Raw genomic sequence first — 22,203 nt, forward strand, 5'->3', positions numbered from 1 at the left:
GAAGACACAGAAGTCATCATAGTAAACCATGACGCTTAGTCCGTCTACCAATGATAGGAACTCCCTGGTTGACTTCGCGTTCACTGTGTGACCCGTAAGGGCAGAGAAAATCGCATTAAGGAGAATGAGTACAGCACCATTGAGAGCGGCAGGGCCATATGTCCCCCCAAATAGCACACGATCTGATTCAAATGATTGGCCCATGCTGATTATCTTGACTTTACGTCCGCGTCGTAATCTACAACGATAGAAAGCTTTGGAGAGATCCATGAAGATCATTTTGTAGCTTGATCTCCATCTACATCGGACGATGTCGACTATATCTTGTATGCTATGGCCGTTGTATCCTCCTTTGGGAAGGTAGGAGTTCATCTCACGCCCATCTGAGCATGGCCGAACTTTAGTTGTCTTGTAATCGCCTTGACATACAGGGAAAGTCACCGCTGGTGGGTAGTCGAATTCGCTAGATTGGTTTGTTGTTGAGTCATTAGGTTTATTCCACCAACCTTTATCTAAATACATTTGAAGTTCATCTTCGAAGCTCTTTCGCTGAGCTGGGGTCAAGTCTTTGAGCAAAGCGGTAGAATAATCTCTGACCTTATGTTTTCGGTGATTTTGTGCAAGTGGATCTTGCCAATCTATTTCGTATACATAAATTTGGTTGGGAGTGTCCAATTTATCCTGTTCTGTAGTTCTTCTGAGCCGTGAACGGTAATTTTTAGCACCCGGCAATGCGTGCCAACTGTCCTCAGTATTTGCCAAGTCCTGCATGAATGTTTTACATGCGTTTATCTGTTGGGACTCAGTGGCTGCCGGACCGCCACAGTTCGTTGCTGTTGAGCAACTCTGGTGAATAGTAATTCCGAACCTAGAGAGGTCTGCGAAACTGATTACGATGTCTATATTACAAGGTAGAGAATCTACGATATCAAGCGGAATCGTTGCAGTATGTCCATTATAGCTGACGGTGGCATCGACATATGCTGTGACTAGTGTGGATCCGATACCACTGAGATGTTGTGGTTCGTTTTTGTTTTTGCGGCTTAGGTTAGCTTGTTGTGCTGCAGCTGAAGTGATGCAGTTAACTGCAGCCAATGTGTCAAAGCCTATGTTACATTTCGTAGGGTTACACACCCGAGGGTTACTCACCACTCCTGGTTTCACCAGTATTTCATGCTCACTGTCGCTAATTGACAAGACAAACTCTCCTTGTAAATAGTTAGAAGTCAAGTTAGTAACAGTAGTGGTAGAAGAATCGTTAGTGGGATTCTGGTGCTTCTTATTGGTCGTCTCAGCAACAGTGGAAGCGTGGTACTTCTTGGAATGCCACGCCTTGTTTCCATACCAATAGTTCTTGTTATAATTGTTACTCCAATAGGGCTTGTTTTTGTTACCATAGTAGTTGTAGTCAGCCTTGTAATTCCAGCTGCCTGAGTAAGTCTTTCTGGAATCACTTCTAGTGGCTGTTTCTCTGGGCTTTTTGGCTGGAGTTTGGTTGGCTGCTGCACCTTCAGTGGAACTCTTCCTCTTAGGAGGATGTGTCCCCAGGAAGTTATCAACAGATTCTGCCTGAGCCTTCTTAGCCGCAATCGACAAAGCGTTCAGAAAGGTTGGGTATTCTGGAGCCTCCATGAGCTCCGAAATGAGGTTGCTGAAGGCGAGGTCGCTCTTCTCAGCACGTGGTCTGCTCTGCACGAGAGCTACCAGGAGAGACCTCCTGACACACCAAGGTATGTGGACTTTGTGAGCTTCAGAGAGAAGGCTGTAGAGCCGACTTTCTTCATCCACGGAGTCTGTCCACGTCCACCGTTTATGGCGACGTTCGCAGCAGGCATACTGGCGTAGGCAATAAATAGCGTCGGTTTCTTCCCATGCTGCGAACTGTGTAGTGACCTCCTGGAAGATCCAGTCATTGACCGAATTAAGAGAGGCAGACCATCTGAGGAAAGCTGCTCCAGATTGATTCACATCAGTATTATTAATGCAACCCCAAGCAAGGAGGCCTCTGCGACAATTGAATACCGAGGCTTCGCAAGAAGGCCCGTAGGCGCCAGTAGATAAGTCGAGACCTGGTCCATTAACCTCTAGGAAGCTAAGGACACGATCCCTCAAGGCATTAGTGATAGACTTGGGTAAGACATGGACCCATACCAAAAGTTGTAGTGATGGATGAATAGATGCTGTTTTGAAAGCCCTGATATAACCTCGGTAATCGAAGGGGCCGGAGGATAAGTTCTTCCAGCTTGGCTGGTCGCTGAGCCCTGAGGCGCAATCCTTATGTGGATACAACCCCCACTCAACGAGAAAGCTCACGATCGACGTTCCTAAGGAGGTGCCGATAGGAGATACGAAGGCTATCAAGGGCTTCTCACCACCATACAGGATCTGTGAGGCACTAGAGCCAAGCCCGATGACTCTTTCTATCAGTTCACATGCTGTCAGTTGCCTGAGAGCAGGAACAGAGAACTCGTCGAGGCCGATAGAGTGGGAAGTAGAGACAGGGGTCTCTTTGATCAGTAAGCCGAGGGCAGCTCTAACCGGGTTCTCAGTTAACGAAGTACCAGAGGGACTCGGAGGATATCCACCGGAGAGGTTGTTATGCAAAGGGCTATCCAGCTCTTCTTCCCCTTGAGGCCCTGGGCCATGCAAGGGTTCGTCGTCAAGTTCAAACTCAGAACTATCCGGGGGAGCCGCGAATTGAGTCACGGGGGACTCAGGGTGGCTAAGACTCTGAAGGTCGAGGCCTTCATAGCCACCATCGGGGTTAGAATCGTTGTGATTCTCGGATGATGCACCATTTGTAGTAATGGTCGCAGCTCCTTCCCCGTTAATTGACGACTGAGTACTAGACATAGGGTTGTAGTGGAAGTAGTAGTTAGTAGAAGATTAGTGAGTTAAGGGTGAGAGAAGTTAAAGAGACAGAGCGACACAATAGCGGAAATCGATCGTCCAATCCCTTCATGAGGGATTTCCTCATAAGGGGACAGCGATTGTGTTACTATCCACGTATCAACGTGGGGTGTCGGAGGAGATGGGACAGGCTGTCCCGGACAGTTGTGTTACCGAGCGGGAGTTTCGCTACAGTACCCTTGCTGCTGTCAATCACTTCCATCTTTCTGCAGTTGTCAGTGCGGCCCGCGATGTCATCAGTTGCTGTATCGCCTGCCGCCTGGCCTATGCTGTTCGAGGATGGCATTCCCCTCCCGGCTATGGCGATGGCGAGCTTACCGCCGAAGAGATGTCCAAGTATCCTCCTTATACCTTCGCCACTGCCGATGTGATTGCGCTTGGTGAGGGCATTAAAGCCGTCAGTGTTCAGTGCCGGTTTACGAGGCATTGTATATGGCGCGATCTACCCTCTGGTGTTGAGTCGACGGCCAATGTGGTCTCTACCCTGATGCGCATCCAGGCGATCACTGGTGGTATGAAGATTTTATGGGTCGACTGTGCATCCTACTTCCGTAGTCGCGAGTTCAGAGAGAGCTCTTGGACTAAGCTTTCTGCTGAGGTGCGACTACTGCCTCGTCCTGCTCCCTGGACCGGTAGCCATGAGCGTCACCATCGCTCTATGTTGAACTACCTTCGCAACATCACCCGCAACAGCGCTGGCCGTGTGAGGTTACTGTCCCCTATCGACCGAGAAACTCTCTATGATCGAGTTGCTCTTACTCACAATACCATGCCGTTAGGGGGGTATATCGTGTGTGGTCCGGAGTTGCGCTACTTATGCCCAGATCTTCTAGCCTACGGCCATGTCCGAACTCTTGGTGCTTCGGCGGTCATCAAGGTTGAGGTTCCCCAGTTGCCCTACCGAATCTGTCGGCAGACTAGGCAAGTTTATCTTTCCGAGGTCTGGTCGCGTATCAAGAAGACCAATGCGGATGTTTGCCCACGACTGCGTGCTGGTTACGGTGATCTGGATCCCGGTCGTACGGTTCTGGTCTATGTCCCTACTCCTCGCAAGCTCGCTCAGCCTTTCGTCATCGCCCACGTCGTACAGCGCATTAACAACCGTGTGGAGGTCGTACACCCTACTGGAGCCCGCACTAAGGAGCATTGCTACAATGTGGTTCCTTTATCTCGACATCCTACAGACTACACTACTCGCGAGCAGGGTCCCAGTCTTATCGATCTACGGCTTCGAGTGTGGGTTATTGACGCTTCTGGACAAGGCGAGTGGTATGAAGGTCAGGTGGTTGATCAGTCGGGCTTGATGGAGGTTCTGGTGCGCTGGTCTAATGGTGATCCAGAAGAATGGCTGGACCTTGAAACTGAGAACTGGTCCCCTTTGTTCGATGACGGTGACATCTCACCGTAGGGGGGCGTGTTGTGTATGATGACATTGTATATGACGATTGATATATTGCTCGCATTTTATATATTTTTGCCATCATCGCTCGCCAAGATATCCGCATGCGTATCCGAAACCGTCGACCCTAATGGTCGATTCGGTTGTATTAATTAGACTCCTTCAATCCGGTCCTCTCTGAGGTTGCGTTGTCAACTACGGATCTAACAGGGGAAACTCTCGAGCCGAGGAATCCGAACATGCATCCCAGCCTCTCCATCGTTTCTCCCACTGCTTGAGGCTGTTGATGTACGTTTTCACCGCGGCTCGTATGTCAAGTATGTGAGTATAATTCGACTTCCGATTCATAGCACACGGTGTGTCCGAACTTATAGGCTTGAAAGAAGGTCAGATGAGAGTTACTCTATCCTTCAGGAGAGAGAAATAGAATTTAGAATTCCCAGTGGACTTACCTTCGGTGAGCATTTCACCTACTGGCAATAGGCTATTGCGGCTCTCTCAGATTCATCGATAGAGAATATGTACATAAACAGATCTGTGATCACTCACTTCACTGAGAACGCTACTCTGGTTCGACATAGATATATAGGCACTTGAGGTAGATGCTAATGCTACCAACGAATGCTAATACTTACTCAAACTTACAATTACAAAGAGCATAATCAACGCCTAGCGCTAGAGGGACAATTTAGCTCACTCAGCGCCACACGACGCCACACTGAGATGTGACAAGACATCAAGAGAAGCAGATACTGTGATCGCGTTATAATTACAAACCACCCCGCGCCGTATATAATATAACGACGCGAGCACACATTAATACGCGATTACAGTTGATGCGCATAGCTGGTCATTCTTGAACACTTACGGACTCAGTCCGGAGTGAGCGCGCGGACTAAGTCCGTCAAGTCACTTGACTCAGTGAGTCAAGTGACTTGACGGACTTCCCACTTTCAAGATTCTCTTTGGTGGTAATGGTCGGATCATCAACATACAAGGCCAAGTGAGGCTCGGTCATACGGACATACATATAAGGTTCCCTCTGGAGCTTACTAAGCTCAGCTTAGTAGGAACCTGGTTTGGGGTATTATACCCGATGGAGCCTCCCTTCCGATAGGGCCAACATACGAAACCATATTACTCTCAGAGTAATACTCTGCGCGTTTGCGCTTCAATACATTCGTCGCCTGACTCAGGCGGCCTGAGCCTCTTCGATGATAGCATTAATTCGTTGAACAGAGTGTAGTCGATACCTTGCTCACCGAATATGGGAAACACAACGCAACCGGACGATGGATGCGATAGAGTTAGAGTCTACTGAACTCACGTGCAGTTTTCTAACAAAGCTTGACTTAGCTAGGCTAAAAAGGGACACTGATCTTGCGTGCTGAAATGATGCACAAAAATCTTGCACTCTTGCAACTCCTCAATATTCAGTGTTAACACTGAATTCTCCCGCCGCAAAGGAGTACAGAAGGAAATGAATGAAAATAAATCAGTGATGAATTATTTGTATACACAATCCTATATATCTCATACTCATGCTTCTTCACCTTGGAAGCTGCATAGGAGGAGGGAGCACCATCAGCGGGGGTAGGTCTTTAAGATCCCATTCATAAGGTAGACGATTCAGGTAGCGAGCCGCCGTCGTCTCAGTTATAGGATCAGTGATGATCCTCGTCGTAGAGGAGACCGTTCTGGGATCACTTCTGGGAATACCATCATCGGCAGGAGTAGTTGAAAGATCAGGAGCAATGAGAGGCACACCATCATTGGTAGGAGAGGGGGTCGAGACATTCATACCGGGAGAAGGGACTTGCTCTGGATCACTCTTAAATATATCATTAGAAGGAACGCGTACCAGGTTAACCACCCAAGCCCTGGTAGTCGACCCATCAAAACCCATGATAGTAGCAGTAGATTTCCCGGGTTCAAAGGACTCAACTTTATAGGGTCCTAGGACTCGGGAAGCCAGTTTGGTCTTTGGGTTGTCAATAAGATGGTAACACAGATCACCCTTAACCAAATCACAGGGCCGTCCATGAGAAGTAAGGACTCGAGACCTCGAGGCTTCCCGATAGGCACTCCAATGTCTCAAGTAATCAACTAACCTGAGTTTATGGTTAGACTGGGAATCGGCACGAATCTTCTTGATACTATCTATCGATTGCGTCGAACACAGCCTATCACAAAGGTGATCCAACGATACATTGTCGCCATAATAGGAGTTAGGATTATAGAACCCGTAAACCAACATTTTAGGATTGAGCCAGCAATCGTCCGAAAAGGGGAGCTCATTCAGTTTTGAAATGACCTCCGGGAGGATCTCATACCACGGCCGTCCACCATAGAACTGCGGATCACATGCACAGGATCGTAATGCCTTGGTGACCTCTCGGTGACTTCTCTCCCAACGAGAGAGGCTTGCCGCATAAGGGGGAATACACAAATGAACAACGTTGTGTAGATTAGCCCACTTCCTCATTTCCACCGACGTAAAGCACCGTGCGCTATCACTAAGTATGATACAGGGCCACAGAGTCTGTGGCCCAGTCTGTGCCACAGACTATTGTTAAATAAGTTGCTGAGAGCCGAGCATACACTCTTGGCAGTTATAGGGCCTTTAAGGAGTACTAGACGCTGGAATCCAGAACCAAGGCAGGTAACAACCAGAGAGCCCGAATAAGGACCAGTACCACGAGAAGTGCCATCTTTGAGATATGGCAAATAAATGTCGACGCCCAGGACTTGAAAGGGGAGTAAGTCCTTCACATGCCGCTGGCCTCCCCCCGAGTTGAAGCTCCTCACCGCATTAGCTTTAATACATGCACGACAGGAACGCACACAACGGCGTACAATCTTCTGAAGATCTCGGAAATGATATCGCTCCTTAACCTTCTTGATCAGCTGTGAAGACCCCAGATGTGTAAATTTAATATGCATATCGGCAACAATCTTGTACGACAGCTGTCGCATACTCCGTCCAATAGCTCTCTGGCGAATCGTAGCTCCATCTGGACGCTGTAGTACCACTCTAAATAGGTAGCCCGTGTCCGGCTCCAATTCATACTCAACCGATAATCGCCTGATCGCTCAAAGGAGAACGGTGCCATGACAGTGCTGTTTCTCAAGAAACATCGAACCGCATTGAGAACCGGGTCCATCCCAATCGACATCTCGATTAGGCTGTCGAGTTGTTCAACCTCCTCGTCCGAGGGTGTTGGCAGTCCATCTTCTTCAGCTTCAGGGAGTGGTACGGATAGAGGGCCTACCCGAGGGGATATTGCATTCAGAGATAGATCGATCGGGACCAAACCTTCTGGACAATGCTCAGAACTACCCATAGATGCTCCAAAATGATTTAGATAGCACTCATCATATGTAGCGTCCCCTTCCATTTCTCGAGGCTCATAGCACGGCCTTAACCCGAGGTTGTCCAACATAAGCTCAAGTAGGCTTGGAGAGTGTGGACTTGGAGTACAGAGGAGTCCTCTCGAACTTGGGTCTGCCGGATTTAGCGCTGAAGGTACATACACAACCCTCGCTTCTACCGGTAGGCGGAGCAGAAGTTCACGGATCCGTACAAGTCGTTGAATATCAAACTTGCTCAGCAAGTGTTTCCCACGCTTGCCGATCTTGATAAGGGCTTCCTCTTCAGTCTGAGAGCCCAACCATCGCAGTCGTTGGACATTAATCAGACTATCTGTTAGCAGCACTACCGACACCGGTTTCCTCATACACCAATCATCCAAATCGCTCAAGTGTTTGGCTTCCTGAGCCGCTTGAACCAAAGCATGTAGTTCTTTCTGGGGGGTAGTAGAGACATAGTCATCAACAGTCTTGCCCAAAGGAAATAGCCCACCACGAGCTTCCAATCTCGGACTCAGAGGAAGACTATTCAACCTTGTTCTGACGTCAACACTCCAGCCACTACCGGAGGCGTCGCATGATATCACTACTGAGATATGATTCTCAGGATTCGAACATAGAAAAGGACCCGGTTGAATAGGTACAAACCGGGGTACCGGGGAATCTGCGAGACCCTTCACATGGTCCACCCAAGAGTTGATCTCTTGAACAAGGTTGGCCGGGACGATACATTGGTAAGACTGTTCGGGAACGACACCTTTGTACTTGTCGTTGACGGTAATCACCACCTTCCTCCATAGCATACGGGCAGCCATACTTACTTCTAAGTATTTACCAAGAGGGTCATAGAAGGAAGAGAGACACTTGCTCACGTCGCGTTTGGTCACACGACCATCCTCTGCCAGAGAGATACCATTGAACGCAGGAAGGAGACAATCGTTCTCAGTAAACCCATATCCGAGAGCGGTAGACCCTGGCTTTGGCGACCACGACTGATTCTCCTTTATGTCTGAGAAGTCGAACCCATGGAAATTTGCCGTCGACGACATAATCGCACGACTCCAACATACTTGCCATATATGATAACCAGGGTACTGCCAGTTATCCACATAGTCATCCCAGCATATAGCCCCAGCTAGTCGAGCGGCCTTTGATGTATCAGTAGTATCAAAGGCTGACATCAGGATGGGTCTGGCATAATCATAAACCGCTGTACTATAGATTTGTGGCACATCACATTGGCACTCCGACTGCAGGTAGTCAACTGGCACCCTGAGGAGCCTACCAAGTCGCTGTCCTTCAATGGCCATCATCGCAGTACTAAGCTCGAGGCAGCCCGGACTAGGAGCTAATCCAAATGCCATAGACACCCATAAAATCAGAATTGGCGACGGTTGGGGATTCTCTGCGGTAGGGGCTTTGAACAAAACCGAGGCACACGTCGAAGCCGTCTCACCAGTCCACAAATCTTGATTAAAGGCGGCCTTGATGTCAGCGAAGCAGACGATTGGTCTGACACTCATCCGAGTCAAGTAACGTGATACACTCCACCTAGTGACTGTCGGTGTCATCAAACACCGGTTCACCACTCTAGCATCAAAGACAATCCTGCACGGAGTTGTCGGACTTGATCGGAAAACGGACTGGGCTGGTATGAATATCGGCAGATTATTCATGAAGTAGTTGTCTGCTTCCAAATAAGTGCCAACGATCCTAGGATTCTCCTGGTACAGCCGGCCCAGGAGTCTCTTGGATGGGGGTTCACTCGTCGAGCGCAGATACATGTAGCTCACATACCCAGAATTGATCAGAGTATCAATCGCAAGATTAATCTGACACCGTTCTTCGTGGGACTTGCCTCGGAGAGAACGACATGCTCGCTTTACTGCCACACAAAAGCCGTTTCCCACCACTGTATGTGAACCGTGCATTCTAAAGTCAGCCACAAATCTGCCAGTTCGACAGACTAGACTTCCGAGAAGATGGGGTTGAACTTGGGGCCGTCAACTCGACCCCAAAAGCTTCGGGTGTGGTACCGGCGCACTCAGAAGAGTCAATGACAAAATATTGCTGGCAGATAGTCCGCTGTCTGCCCGATGATCTCCCCGTCAATGAACAGATAGATGGAATGGTTGACACCCCATTTGTACCACGAGAGGGTTCACAGCGCACAGCAACTGTAGTTGCCCTATCACATAAGGCTCCCCTCGATGGATCCTCAAGTCTTGAAGACACCTTAGGAGGGTCCTCCAGGACATGCCCTGTAGTAATGTGGATGTCGCCAGTTGTATCAAACCGTAGGCTAGCCCCGAGGGCCGAAAGTCCAGGGACGCCAATAACCAAAGGATGAGCCAGCTTCGTCGTAACATGAGCACGGATGACAGCGGACGTCTTGGGGGATGTAACGGTAACCGAACATACTCCCAGTAGCTCGATCTTGGTCTTGTTATCCGCTAAGGTTGCACATACGGTTCGTGATCGAGAGGGAGGCCTCGAGAACTCCTTGCCCGCCTTGGCTGCCAATGCCTCCAAGACGTCAATTCGCACAAAGTTGGCCGACGCTCCAGAGTCCCAGAGTGCTAAGACAGAAGCATTAACAGTGCTCTGAGGGACGCCAACCAAAATCGGCGTTCGTGGTTGAATAAACCAAGTATGTTGTTCATCATCAGTAGTAGCCAAGGCGAAAATCTCGAGCTCTGGAAGATCGTCATCGGTCAGAGAACACCCATCAATATTGGCAATATTAGCTGAGCTTGGTGGCAATGTTCTTCTTTCGGCCTCATGGATAACTTCCCAAGAGTAGGGGCATACTCCCGATCTATGGGGGGCTTGCTTAGATAACGTCGACAAATTGTTGCATCTCTCACATCTCAACTCGCTAGCTCTCACAGTACACTCGGCTACCGAGTGTCTCCCAGTGGGAGACTCCCACTCCCGCACCGGCACCGAAGTTCAACTCTTCTGGGCTGTTCGCTACGACAATCCTTGGCTACATGCCCTTTCTGGAAACATCTCTAACATGTCTTCGGTTTACCGGTAGAGCTGCCTTGAGGAGTCTGCCTTTATTGTCGGCCAAATGCTTGGTCGCAAAGTCGTAGAGCTCAGTGTAGAAGTACCGTGAGCGAAGCTGATCACCAGACAACCTGTGTCGACCAAGAGCCTTCTTTATATCAGCACTCAAGTCTGGGGAAATAACGGCTGACATGAATGCTCGGACCGCATCTGGTGCATTCGGTGCCGTCCATTCAGCATAACAAAACTTCTCCCATTCACGCAGGGTTGTCGATGGAGGGGGTGAAGCCTCATTATCGTCAAATAGTTTACGACCTGCCTTTCGCCAGGCTTGTCCAAGATGGTCAGAAGCCTCCCTGAGCTGCACCCATTCACTATCCGAGATCCAATCAGAGAATCTTGAACTTCGGTCTTGGCCACATGGCGATGTTGATGCCCGTCTGTTACAATCTACAACATCTCTGATCTGAGTTCGACGTTGAAAATAAGAACAATCTCCCTCTTGGACTTCGGGTTGCGGATACTGAGAGGGTGCAATCCTCGCCTGAGGTCTTGTCGAAAGCAAACCATTATTCAGCACAGCACGTTGGCCTTGTGGAATCTGAACCTTACCGATAGGAACGGGCAGGGGGTCACCAACAATACACTTAACGGGATCAACGGATTGCTCAGTTGTCTGATGTTTAGATAACTCTCATTGTTGGGGAAGCACATCACGAACGGTTGGGGAGTCAAAATTCAATGGCTCCTCCTCTGGATAGGGGACGGTCGGATGATACTGCAAACGACCAGGGTTCATAGGTTTGCTCCTACGTCGTGCATCTGGTAGACTGATTAACTCAGTTGGAGCACCCGCCAGTCGAGAAGAGCGCCGTAGCAACCCTTGAGGACCTCCAACGCCACGGATAGGAATACTAGGTTCACCGTCGTCATCTGCTTGACCCAGTGATCGTTGAAGTGAAAGTACACCAGAACGGTTCTGGTTAATGGTTCTGGCAGAACCATTAACCTCACCATGTGGTTGTTGAATTGGGGGTCCACCAAAACCGTCCACCTTACCATGCACTTGCCGAACACCAAGAGAGCCAGCAATACATAGTCCAGGGTCAGAATTACTTCGGACTAGCTTGCCAGGGCCGTTCTGGCTAGGACGTAGAGGTCTGTCGATTGACCTTCGAGAAGGATCTTCTTGAGGTAGCATCTCGATAGAAAATTCGTTGAACAGAGTGTAGTCGATACCTTGCTCACCGAATATGGGAAACACAACGCAACCGGACGATGGATGCGATAGAGTTAGAGTCTACTGAACTCAATTTTCTAACCAAGCTTGACTTAGCTAGGCTAAAAAGAGACACTGATCTTGCGTGCTGAAATGATGCACAAAAATCTTGCACTCTTGCAACTTCTCAATATTCAGTGTTAACACTGAATTCATTGAGTCTCAACCTTACCAACACTTTAGCTGTGTCAGTGGGCGACTTGTCAATGACAGCGTCGATGAGAGGCGAATGTACTCTTGCCAGATAGTCTACTGCGGTAAGCCGCGGTAGTCTCAATATGCGTTACCAAGATTGTAAGGGCCTCCTCGGAGACGAGGTCTCACCTAGCAAGTCCTTGATGAGCTTGGTAGTCGGAAGTATAGGAGCTTGAAAAATATGTATATCACTAATGATATCTTTGGTCTTAATATTATCCACAACAGCTTTACTAGCTCGAATTTGTGCGACTTATCGCACCACTCAGCTATTGTGCTTTCGTTCAATTCAGTTGTGTGGCTTGTTGCCCATATTTTTGTCGCTTAGCTCGTTTGAACGCCACGTCTGCTACGCAGAGCTCACCAAATGCCGGTTTGATCCTAGCGCGCGGGCACCCGCTCCAGCGCGCAACTTGTGAGTGATGGATTGAGTTTTTTTTGTAGAACTGGCCGACTACCACCCTGAATCAGAGTCTCTGATCAGAGCCATGGTCAATGTATTACCTCGATTCTACTCAGCTGTGGCCTGTACTCGCATGCCAGTAAGTATAATTATGCAGTTTACCCGTATACAGAAAGATTTATACTGAAATCCCTGTGTTCAGCACAATGTGTTGTAACATGAACGGAGCACATGATATCCTACGGAATTTTACTTACTGCTCCTGAATGTTCTTCTTTCCCGAGCAACACCGCTGAGATGCTCCGCATTGACATATCTTCGCTATTTCAGTCATACGCCTAATCTCTGTAGTGATAATGATGCCGCGGGCGTGAAGTTGACGTGAAGAGGAACGTGTATCCGTTCGACTGCGTCACAATCGTTGGATTCCCATCAACAAACTCTCCAGGTTAAATCTTATTCGTGATGCCTCTTGCTTACGGCTCTCTCTTGCTTGCCACTGTGATGGAAGCAGCCCTGGGACTACCTGATATCCCGTTCCAGATTACTGCTGACTATCCACTGGGTTGTTATGGAGGTCCTGGTCCAGGGAATGGAAGCGCCATTTACAATATGCTACCGCCTTCCTGCATTTACAACATGAAGGGATATACAATCGATGGAGTTCATAGAGAGGTTGCCGGGATCATACTTAACACCAACAGGCCTGGGCATTGGGGCAGCCTGCATATGAGCCTCAATCTGTCTACCGTGCCTGACACCGAAACGCATGATGTCCTAGTGGGAACGGATGGTTGGGCTCACCTGAGTGTCGGTGATGAAACCAGAGACTTTTGGTGGAATCCAGCCCCAGGCAAGAACATCTACGGTCCACAGCCTGTTGAAGTGGGTGTCCAAGTTTCAACTATCGACTCTGGTACTCTCCCCAATAACGTGAGAATTTGGAGCTCGTGGGACAGACTAAATGGTACAGCGAACAGCGACGGGTTGAGGCAATTTTGTATGCACAAATGCTCCTCCAACGTACCCAATTCTGAGATTTACACCATACAAGAAATCGTCATAAAAAGGGTGAAAGGTGGCTGGTACTACTTCGTTACGTACGTATTTCGTGACTATTCTGGTGACATAAAAGATTACATCAAGAATGTGATCTGGGGCACTCTGCAGGACGTGAATATAGTGTGAATCTACCCAGCACCATGATTGAATCATGATGATTCTATGCCTAGCCAACCTGGCGACGTCGGTGAGGTAGTCTCCCTGCTCCGATGCTGGTGCCTCACGCACCGTACATATGTCTTGAACACTGCGAGGATTTCGGGTCATTTTCACTACAGTACCCATCTGTTTACCGTTTATTTTCATTTCTCCATATCTCTGCCCAATATCGCGTTAATGCCATGCGTAGGTGCCTGCTTTTTATCGCTCATCTGTATGCAGGTCTGCGCGTTGCTGTGCGCTATCCGACTTTTTGACGAGCACACTCTTGCAACCCTCATTGGAGCTCGAGGGGCGCCCCAGAGGGAAGCTTTAGCTGGGATCATCACCTTTCAATGACCATTCAGTGGCCGGTTATTGGATTGAAGTTCAATCATCATTGGATCAAGTTAATCAATCATTGAACAAGAGCAATATGGTACGTTTTCTTCTCATTGAATACTGTGGATGTTGTTGCGTTCAGATATGGAGGACACTTTCTGGACCGCCTCGGATTTTCACGACTTTCGCATTTTCACGGCAATAAGAGATGCTATGCTACCCTCCACGTAGATAACGTAGTGTAGAATGGTGCAAACAGTGGCCTAGGTCGCGCTCGCCTATGCAACTGGTTACTTTCAGCTGTGCTCTCGATCTGGATCATACTCCATTCTGTCTCAGAGAAGTTTCCCTGTATTCTAGTCTGAATTCGGTGTCTTGCTTTCCAGCTACATCCATCACTCACAGAATGCGTCAAGTAGCATCTCGTGCAAAGATGCTCAACCGAGGATCGAAGACTCACGGATTAACCGAGCTAAAACCGCTACCACTGTAGTGATACCACCAGCTTCCTTACCAGCAACCCCGCTATGAAGATAAAAACAGTGATGGGTGCGACGGAGCTGTGCTTCAAGCACGGCGCTAGAATTGGTATCACCCCCAGAAGAAGAAATGAGGTAATCACCTACAACCCAGCAATATGATCAGGGCAACATGCAAGTCCTCGGATGGTTTTAGTGTTTCGAGTGGACGCTGCTGTAGCTTTTCTGAGGAAATTTTTGATCATAACAGGATTGTGTTTCGTATTTTGAAATCGATTAACGGGCAACCCGAAGCAGCTTAAGCTTGCCATTCCCAGCACAAGAAGGTGCTTGTAACTGCAAGGTATGCTTAGCTCGACAACATATGCTTAAGATAGCAGCTAGTTCTTGGAATAAACCAATTTGGCGCCTAGCTCGACAATATATGCTTAGGATAACAGCTATTGCTTGGAATAAACCAATTTCGCTTTTCACGTGAGGTGATTCCATAAGGGCACTCTTGACCCTTTTGGTGCTTACGAACCTTAACGTCAAGTAGCTACAGACTCTGGGAGGGTTACCTTCAAGGTGCTTCCTTGTAGAACCTCACGCTCTCCACCTTGACGTTTCTTCATCCCTTTGCTCCACTCGAATTCACAGCCAATGTCGCTTCTACGCGGATTACCCGAGTCGATGCTTGTTGATCATTTCTGGCGAGTTGGGTTCTCTAAGAGAACCTCAGGATCAGGGTGATCCTGATCAGGGTGGCAGCCACCAGTTCTCTAAGAGAACTTCTCTTAGAGATCCTATTGTGTTGCATTTTCACAGGCTAGTGCGTGCTCAACCTTTGTTGGGCTGCTACGTATGCTATCCAAAATAAATCGCACTTAAACGGCTAGAGACAAAGAAATGGGGTGAAGTCTCTCTATATATACCGTTTAAACTCCCTTGCAGCGTACAGTGGAGAATGTTTAGTCTTGGAGACTCTGGACCTCAACACCACGTCATTATTGAGTATTAGATTAGAGTCTTACTCCAAGACAGATGGTAGAGAGTGGCTGAAGAGTAGAGGGGGTTGGTATACATCGCAGTGCTTGTCAGTTGAGGAAGATCCTCGCAAGATCCCTCCTGAGGTAATAGGCCACATGTTCAGATGAGTTTACCGCAAGTGTTTTCGACATCACTCAGAAAGTTGTGAAGTTGCTTACTCAGACTTCTGAAGGTCCTCCATTACTCTGTGGTTTTTGTCAATGAGCTCACCCGGATTGGGAAATTGGAGTGCAGCATATAACCAATATATTTAATCCGGTTCTGGTGGGTGGTGGTCTCATGAGCTGAAATCGGGAGCCGTAGACCAGCCATAATAGTATTAGAGTTACGGTGGCTTTTATGAGTCGGAATGCCATCCCGCTTGGTCTGGCAAAGAAATGGACTACTTTTGAGTCCAATGGGGAAACGAGCTGTTGCTCTGCCCCCTGAGAGGTCCGGGCATTCAGTAAGCAGCTTTATATGGAGACACAGGTATGTAGCGAAATACTCCGGCAATATCTAAGCCAAGGGCATGAATGACAGTCCCCCTCCTCCGACGAGACGGGAAGCTATAGGAAGGACGTCCTGTAATTTTGGTAGGCAAGTAGTTTAATTGAAGGATACTCTCTTATTGGAAGACTTCCTCTATAATCTTCTATTATTCGATAGTGCTTTGGCTCCCTAGATCGAGCAGCGAGAGGTGCAGTTAGACTTCTCAACCATTGCCATGGGGACAAAAACTCCTCTTTGCGACATCGCAATTATCGACTCGATAATATCGACAACGGGTAACATGATATTACTCGATAATATCGAGTAATATCATGTTACCCGCCTCCACCTCCTGAAGGATCTTCTGGGTAGCCATTAATTCGTTGAAGCGTACACTAGTATAGTTGTGATAGACAGCTCTGGCATTGTTGTCGACTTCGATCTTCGATGAAACAGGCCAGTATTTGGAGTGGGGAATAGAATTTAGAATTCCCAGTGGACTTCCTTTGGTGAGCCTTTCACCTATTGCGGCTCTCTCAGATTCATCGATAGATCGTCGATAAAGAATATGTACATAAACAGATCAAATACCCCTGGTCTAAGTGTCGTAGGATTAGAAGTGAGAGCAGCGATACTGTTCAGCATCTGGGACTTCTCGATAGTACAGTTCAGATAGGACATCGGGTAACTCGTTGGCAGCTTTGACAAAGATTTCACCACCCTTCTCTTGCGCCAAATTTGGAGAGTCGTGGACCAGATTGAACTTGTTGAGAGTGGTTTTTACGAGTCCAGGTAGCAAGGTTGAAGAGGCCAACCTTATCGATATCTATAGCTAGTTCTTCGGCTAGAGCACTACCATCGTTTACACCTGGGTGTTCCGTAGGTGCTCCCAGTTGGTGTAGCCCTAACGCAAGAAATTAGTTAGCTCAGAAGACCAAAAGCATAGTTGGTGCCAACAACTTGTGGGGACAGGGAAATCGCTTGACTTTTGAATACTTGTCGATTTCTGGTGAAGTTACTTCACGGCTCCTTTTGGGGCTCAAAGGATCTCTATTTTTGCGACAAGCTTTTTGAGCTCATTCATCAAAGTAGGACTTGACGGCATTGGACTTTTTATCTCTTGAAGAGATTCTCTTCACTAGAATGTTTGGATCGACACTTGTCCCTTTGCAAACATCGGCCTTGCCGAAAATACTTACATACAACGGTTCTCGAATCCCGTTGGTGTTTAGGTGAAGACTCATCCTTGAAAGCCCTTATTCTTGCACTTACAAGAAGGGCGGATTCCCACTGATCAGCAGTTCCAGGATCGGTAAGGAATGATGCCCAGTTCAATCCTCGAACTCTGTAAACAGATGCTCTAGCCCTATACTGCTGATCTAATGTAGCCGCAATATGAAAAAACTTTTAGTTTTCAGACAATTTCACTACGGAGACGCATAGGATAAAATTGCGAGAGGCGATACTTCCCTTCTAGGGGAGAGAATCATCATGAGAGCCACACATATCTCGTAAAACCAGTGATCCAATGATCAAGCGCGATCACTTGAGTCGGGTGACTTCACGGGCTTACCCCTTTCAAGATTCTCCTTGGTGATAATGGTCGGATCATCAAGATTCAAGGCCAAATGCGGCTCGCTCATACGGACATACATATAAGGATCCCTTTGGAGCTTACTGAGCTCAGCTTAGTAGGAACCTGCTTTGGGATATTATACCCGATGGAGCCTTCCTTCCGATAGGGCCAACATAGGATACCATATTACTCTCAGAGTAAGTACTTCGCGCGCTTGCGCTTCAATACATTCCTCGGCTGATCCTCCTCGAGATAACATCAAGTCTCAACCTAGCCAACACTTTAGCAGTGTCCGTGGGACACTTGTCATAACAGCGTCGATGAGAGGTGAATGTACTCTTGCCAGATAGTCTACTGCGGTAGCCGCGGTAGTCTCAAGATGCGTTACCAAAATTGTAAGGTCCTTCTCGGGGACGAGGTCTCACCTAGCAAGTCTTTGATGAGCTTGGTAGTGGGAGGTATAAGAGCAAAAAAATATGTATATCACTTGATATATTTGGTCTTAAGTAGTTATCCACAATAGCTTTACTAGCTTGAATTTGTGCGACTTATCGCACCACTCAGGCTATTGTGTTCTCATTCAGTTCAGTTGTGTGGCTTGTTGCCCATATTTTTGTCGCTTAGCTCGTGTGAACGCCACGTCTGCTACGCAGAGCTCACCAAATGCCGGTTTGATCCTAGCGCGCGGGCACCCGCTCCAGCGCGCAACTTGTGAGTGATGGATTGAGTTTTTTTTGTAGAACTGGCCGACTACCACCCTGAATCAGAGTCTCTGATCAGAGCTATGGTCAATGTATTACCTCGATTCTACTCAGCTGTGGCCTGTACTCGCATGCCAGTAAGTATAGTTATGCAGTTTACCCGTATACAGAAAGATTTATACTGAAATCCCTGTGTTCAGCACAATGTGTTGTAACATGAACGGAGCACATGATATCCTACGGAATTTTACTTACTGCTCCTGAATGTTCTTCTTTCCCGAGCAACACCGCTGAGATGCTCCGCATTGACATATCTTCGCTATTTCAGTCATACGCCTAATCTCTGTAGTGATAATGATGCCGCGGGCGTGAAGTTGACGTGAAGAGGAACGTGTATCCGTTCGACTGCGTCACAATCGTTGGATTCCCATCAACAAACTCTCCAGGTTAAATCTTATTCGTGATGCCTCTTGCTTACGGCTCTCTCTTGCTTGCCACTGTGATGGAAGCAGCCCTGGGACTACCTGATATCCCTTTCCAGATTACTGCTGACTATCCACTGGGTTGTTATGGAGGTCCTGGTCCAGGGAATGGAAGCGCCATTTATAATATGCTACCGCCTTCCTGCATTTACAACATGAAGGGATATACAATCGATGGAGTTCATAGAGAGGTTGCCGGGATCATACTCAACACCAACAGGCCTGGGCATTGGGGCAGCCTGCATATGAGCCTCAATCTGTCCACCGTGCCTGACACCGAAACGCATGATGTCCTAGTGGGAACGGATGGTTGGGCTCACCTGAGTGTCGGTGATGAAACCAGAGACTTTTGGTGGAATCCAGCCCCAGGCAAGAACATCTACGGTCCACAGCCTGTTGAAGTGCGTGTCCAAGTTTCAACTATCGACTCTGGTACTCTCCCTAATAACGTGAGCATTTGGAGCTCGTGGGATAGGCTAACTGGTACAGCGAACAGCGACGGGTTGAGGCTATTTTGTATGCACAAATGCTCCTCCAACGTACCCAGTTCTGAGATTTACACCATACAAGAAATCGTCATAAAAAGAGTGGAAGGTGGCTGGTACTACTTAATTACGTACGTATTTCGTGACTATTCTCGTAAGCTAAAAGAGTACAGCGAGTATATGATCTTCGGCGATCTGCGGGATCTGAATATAGTGTGAATCTACCCAGCACCATGATTGAATCATGATGATTCTATGCCTAGCCAACGTAGCGACGTCGGTGAGGTAGTCTCCCTGCTCCGATGCTCGTGCCTCACGCACCGTACATATGTCTTGAACACTGCGAAAATTTCGGGTCATTTTCACTACAGTACCCATCTGTTTACCGTTTATTTTCATTTCTCCATATCTCTGCCCAATATCGCGTTAATGCCATGCGTAGGTGCCTGCTTTTTATCGCTCATCTGTATGCAGGTCTGCGCGTTGCTGTGCGCTATCCGAATTTTTGACGAGCACACTCTTGCAACCGTTGGAGTTCGAGGAGCGCCCAAGAGGAAAACTTGAGCTGGGATCATCACCTTTCAATGACCATTGAGTGGCCGGTTATTGGATTGAAGTTCAATCATCATTGGATCAAGTTAATCAATCATTGAACAAGAGCAATATGGTACGTTTTCTTCTCATTGAATACTGTGGATGTTGTTGCGTTCAGATATGGAGGACACTTTCTGGACCACCTCGGATTTTCACGACTTTCGCGATTTTCACGGCAATAAGAGATGCTATGCTACCCTCCACGTAGATAACGTAGTGTAGAATGGTGCAAACAGTGGCCTAGGACGCGCTCGCCTATGCAACGGGTTACTCTCAGCTGTGCTCTCGATCTGGATCATACTCCATTCTGTCTCAGAGAAGTTTCCCTGTATTCTAGTCTGAATTCGGTGTCTTGCTTTCCAACTACATTCATCACTCACAGATTGCATCGAGTAGCATCTCGTGCAAAGATGCTCAACCGAGGATCGAAGACTCACGGATTAACCGAGCTAAAACCGCTACCACTGTAGTGATACCACCAGCTTCCTTACCAGCAACCCCGCTATGAAGATAAAACAGTGATGGGTGCGACGGAGCTGTGCTTCAAGCACGGCGCTAGAATTGGTATCACCCCCAGAAGAAGAAATGAGGTAATCACCTACAACCCAGCAATATGATCAGGGCAACATGCAAGTCCTCGGATGGTTTTAGTGTTTCGAGTGGACGCTGCTGTAGCTTTTCTGAGGAAATTTTTGATCATAACAGGATTGTGTTTCGTATTTTGAAATCGATTAACGGGCAACCCGAAGCAGCTTAAGCTTGCCATTCCCAGCACAAGAAGGTGCTTGTAACTGCAAGGTATGCTTAGCTCGACAACATATGCTTAGGATAGCAGCTAGTTCTTGGAATAAACCAATTTGGCGCCTAGCTCGACAACATATGCTTAGGATAACAGCTATTGCTTGGAATAAACCAATTTCGCTTTTCACGTGAGGTGATTCCATAAGGGCACTCTTGACCCTCTTGGTGCTTACGAACCTCAACGTCAAGTAGCTACAGACTCTGGGAGGGGTACCTTCAAGGTGCTTCCTTGTGGAACCTCACGCTCTCCACCTTGACGTTTCTTCATCCCTTTGCTCCACTCGAATTCACAGCCAATGTCGCTTCTAGGCGGATTACCCGAGTCGATGCTTGTTGATCATTTCTGGCGAGTTGGGTTCTCTTAGAGATTCTATTGTGATGCATTTTCAGAGCCTCTGAATCAGAGGCTAGTGCGTGCTGAGCACGCCGTGCTCAACCTTTGTTGGGCTGCTACGTATGCTATCCAAAATAAATCGCACTTAAACGGCTAGAGACAAAGAAGTGGGGTGAAGTCTCTCTATATATACCGTTTAAAACTCCCTTGCAGCGTACAGTGGAGAATGTTTAGTCTTGGAGACTCTGGACCTCAACACCACGTCATTATTGAGTATTAGATTAGAGTCTAACTCCAAGAGAGATGGTAGAGAGTGGCTAAGGAGTAGAGGGGGTTGGTATACATCGCAGTGCTTGTCAGTTGGGGAAGATCCTCGCAAGATCCCTCCTGAGGTAATAGGCCACATGTTCAGATGAGTTTACCGCAAGTCTTTTCGACATCACTCAGAAAGTTGCGAGGTTGCTTACTCAGACTTCTGAAGGTCCTCCATTACTCTGCGGTTTTTGTCAATGAGCTCACCCGCATTGGGAAATTGGGGTGCAGCATATAACCAATATATTTAATCCGGTTCTGGTGGGTGGTGGTCTCATGAGCTGAAATCGGGAGCCGTAGACCAGCCATAATAGTATTAGAGTTACGGTGGCTTTTATGAGTCGGAATGCCATCCCGCTTGGTCTGGCAAAGAAATGGACTACTTTTGAGTCCAATGGGGAAACGAGATGTTGCTCTGCTCTCTGAGAGGTCCGGGCATTCAGTAAACAGCTTTACATGGAGACACAGGTATGTAGCGAAATACTCCGGCAATATCTAAGCCAAGGGCATGAATGACAGTCCCCCTCCTCCGACGAGACGGGAAGCTATAGGAAGGACGTCCTGTAATTTTGGTAGGCAAGTAGTTTAATTAAAGGATACTTATTGGAAGACTTCCTCTATAATCTTCTATTATTCGATAGTGCTTTGGCTCCCTAGATCGAGCAGCGAGAGATGCAGTTAGACTTCTCAACCATTGCCATGGGGACAAAAACTCCTCTTTGCGACATCGCAATTATCGACTCGATAATATCGACAAACGGGTAACATGATATTACTCTGTAATATCGAGTAATATCATGTTACCCGCCTCCACCTCCTGAAGGATCTTC

At 47.8% G+C, this 22,203-nt stretch overlaps 6 protein-coding genes across 6 annotated transcripts; 2 read left to right on the plus strand and 4 right to left on the minus strand.

Annotated features, from left to right (window-relative positions):
- Positions 1–1,508: 1,508 nt before the first annotated feature.
- Positions 1,509–1,684, minus strand: Pmar_PMAR009774 (hypothetical protein; the record flags this gene model as incomplete). The annotated part of the gene is made up of 1 exon (XM_002768611.1): positions 1,509–1,684. A coding segment is annotated over one exon (176 nt), but the record flags the coding sequence as incomplete, so codon positions are not given.
- A 1,347-nt stretch (positions 1,685–3,031) lies between these two features.
- Pmar_PMAR009775 (hypothetical protein) lies at positions 3,032–4,318 on the plus strand (the record flags this gene model as incomplete). The annotated part of the gene is made up of 1 exon (XM_002768612.1): positions 3,032–4,318. One exon carries the CDS (start codon positions 3,032–3,034, stop codon positions 4,316–4,318), a length of 1,287 nt encoding a protein of 428 aa, XP_002768658.1.
- Positions 4,319–7,008: 2,690 nt separating this feature from the next.
- Positions 7,009–7,276, minus strand: Pmar_PMAR009776 (hypothetical protein; the record flags this gene model as incomplete). The annotated part of the gene is made up of 1 exon (XM_002768613.1): positions 7,009–7,276. A coding segment is annotated over one exon (268 nt), but the record flags the coding sequence as incomplete, so codon positions are not given.
- Positions 7,277–8,326: 1,050 nt separating this feature from the next.
- Pmar_PMAR009777 (hypothetical protein) lies at positions 8,327–8,687 on the minus strand (the record flags this gene model as incomplete). The annotated part of the gene is made up of 1 exon (XM_002768614.1): positions 8,327–8,687. A coding segment is annotated over one exon (361 nt), but the record flags the coding sequence as incomplete, so codon positions are not given.
- A 4,495-nt stretch (positions 8,688–13,182) lies between these two features.
- On the minus strand, positions 13,183–13,338 carry Pmar_PMAR009778 (hypothetical protein; the record flags this gene model as incomplete). The annotated part of the gene is made up of 1 exon (XM_002768615.1): positions 13,183–13,338. One exon carries the CDS (start codon positions 13,336–13,338, stop codon positions 13,183–13,185), a length of 156 nt encoding a protein of 51 aa, XP_002768661.1.
- Positions 13,339–18,799: 5,461 nt separating this feature from the next.
- Positions 18,800–19,954, plus strand: Pmar_PMAR009779 (hypothetical protein). The gene has a single exon (XM_002768616.1). It carries the CDS (start codon positions 18,829–18,831, stop codon positions 19,549–19,551), a length of 723 nt encoding a protein of 240 aa, XP_002768662.1. The 5' UTR covers positions 18,800–18,828; the 3' UTR covers positions 19,552–19,954.
- Positions 19,955–22,203: the final 2,249 nt, after the last annotated feature.

The sequence above is a fragment of the Perkinsus marinus genome (assembly GCF_000006405.1).
Source record: "Perkinsus marinus ATCC 50983 genomic scaffold scf_1104296967778, whole genome shotgun sequence".
NCBI lineage: Eukaryota > Perkinsozoa > Perkinsida > Perkinsidae > Perkinsus > Perkinsus marinus.

Excerpts from the sequence above, each read along its gene's own strand:
- Pmar_PMAR009779 (XM_002768616.1), top strand. The coding sequence starts at position 18,829 with ATGCCTCTTGCTTACGGCTCTCTCTTGCTTGCCACTGTGATGGAAGCA.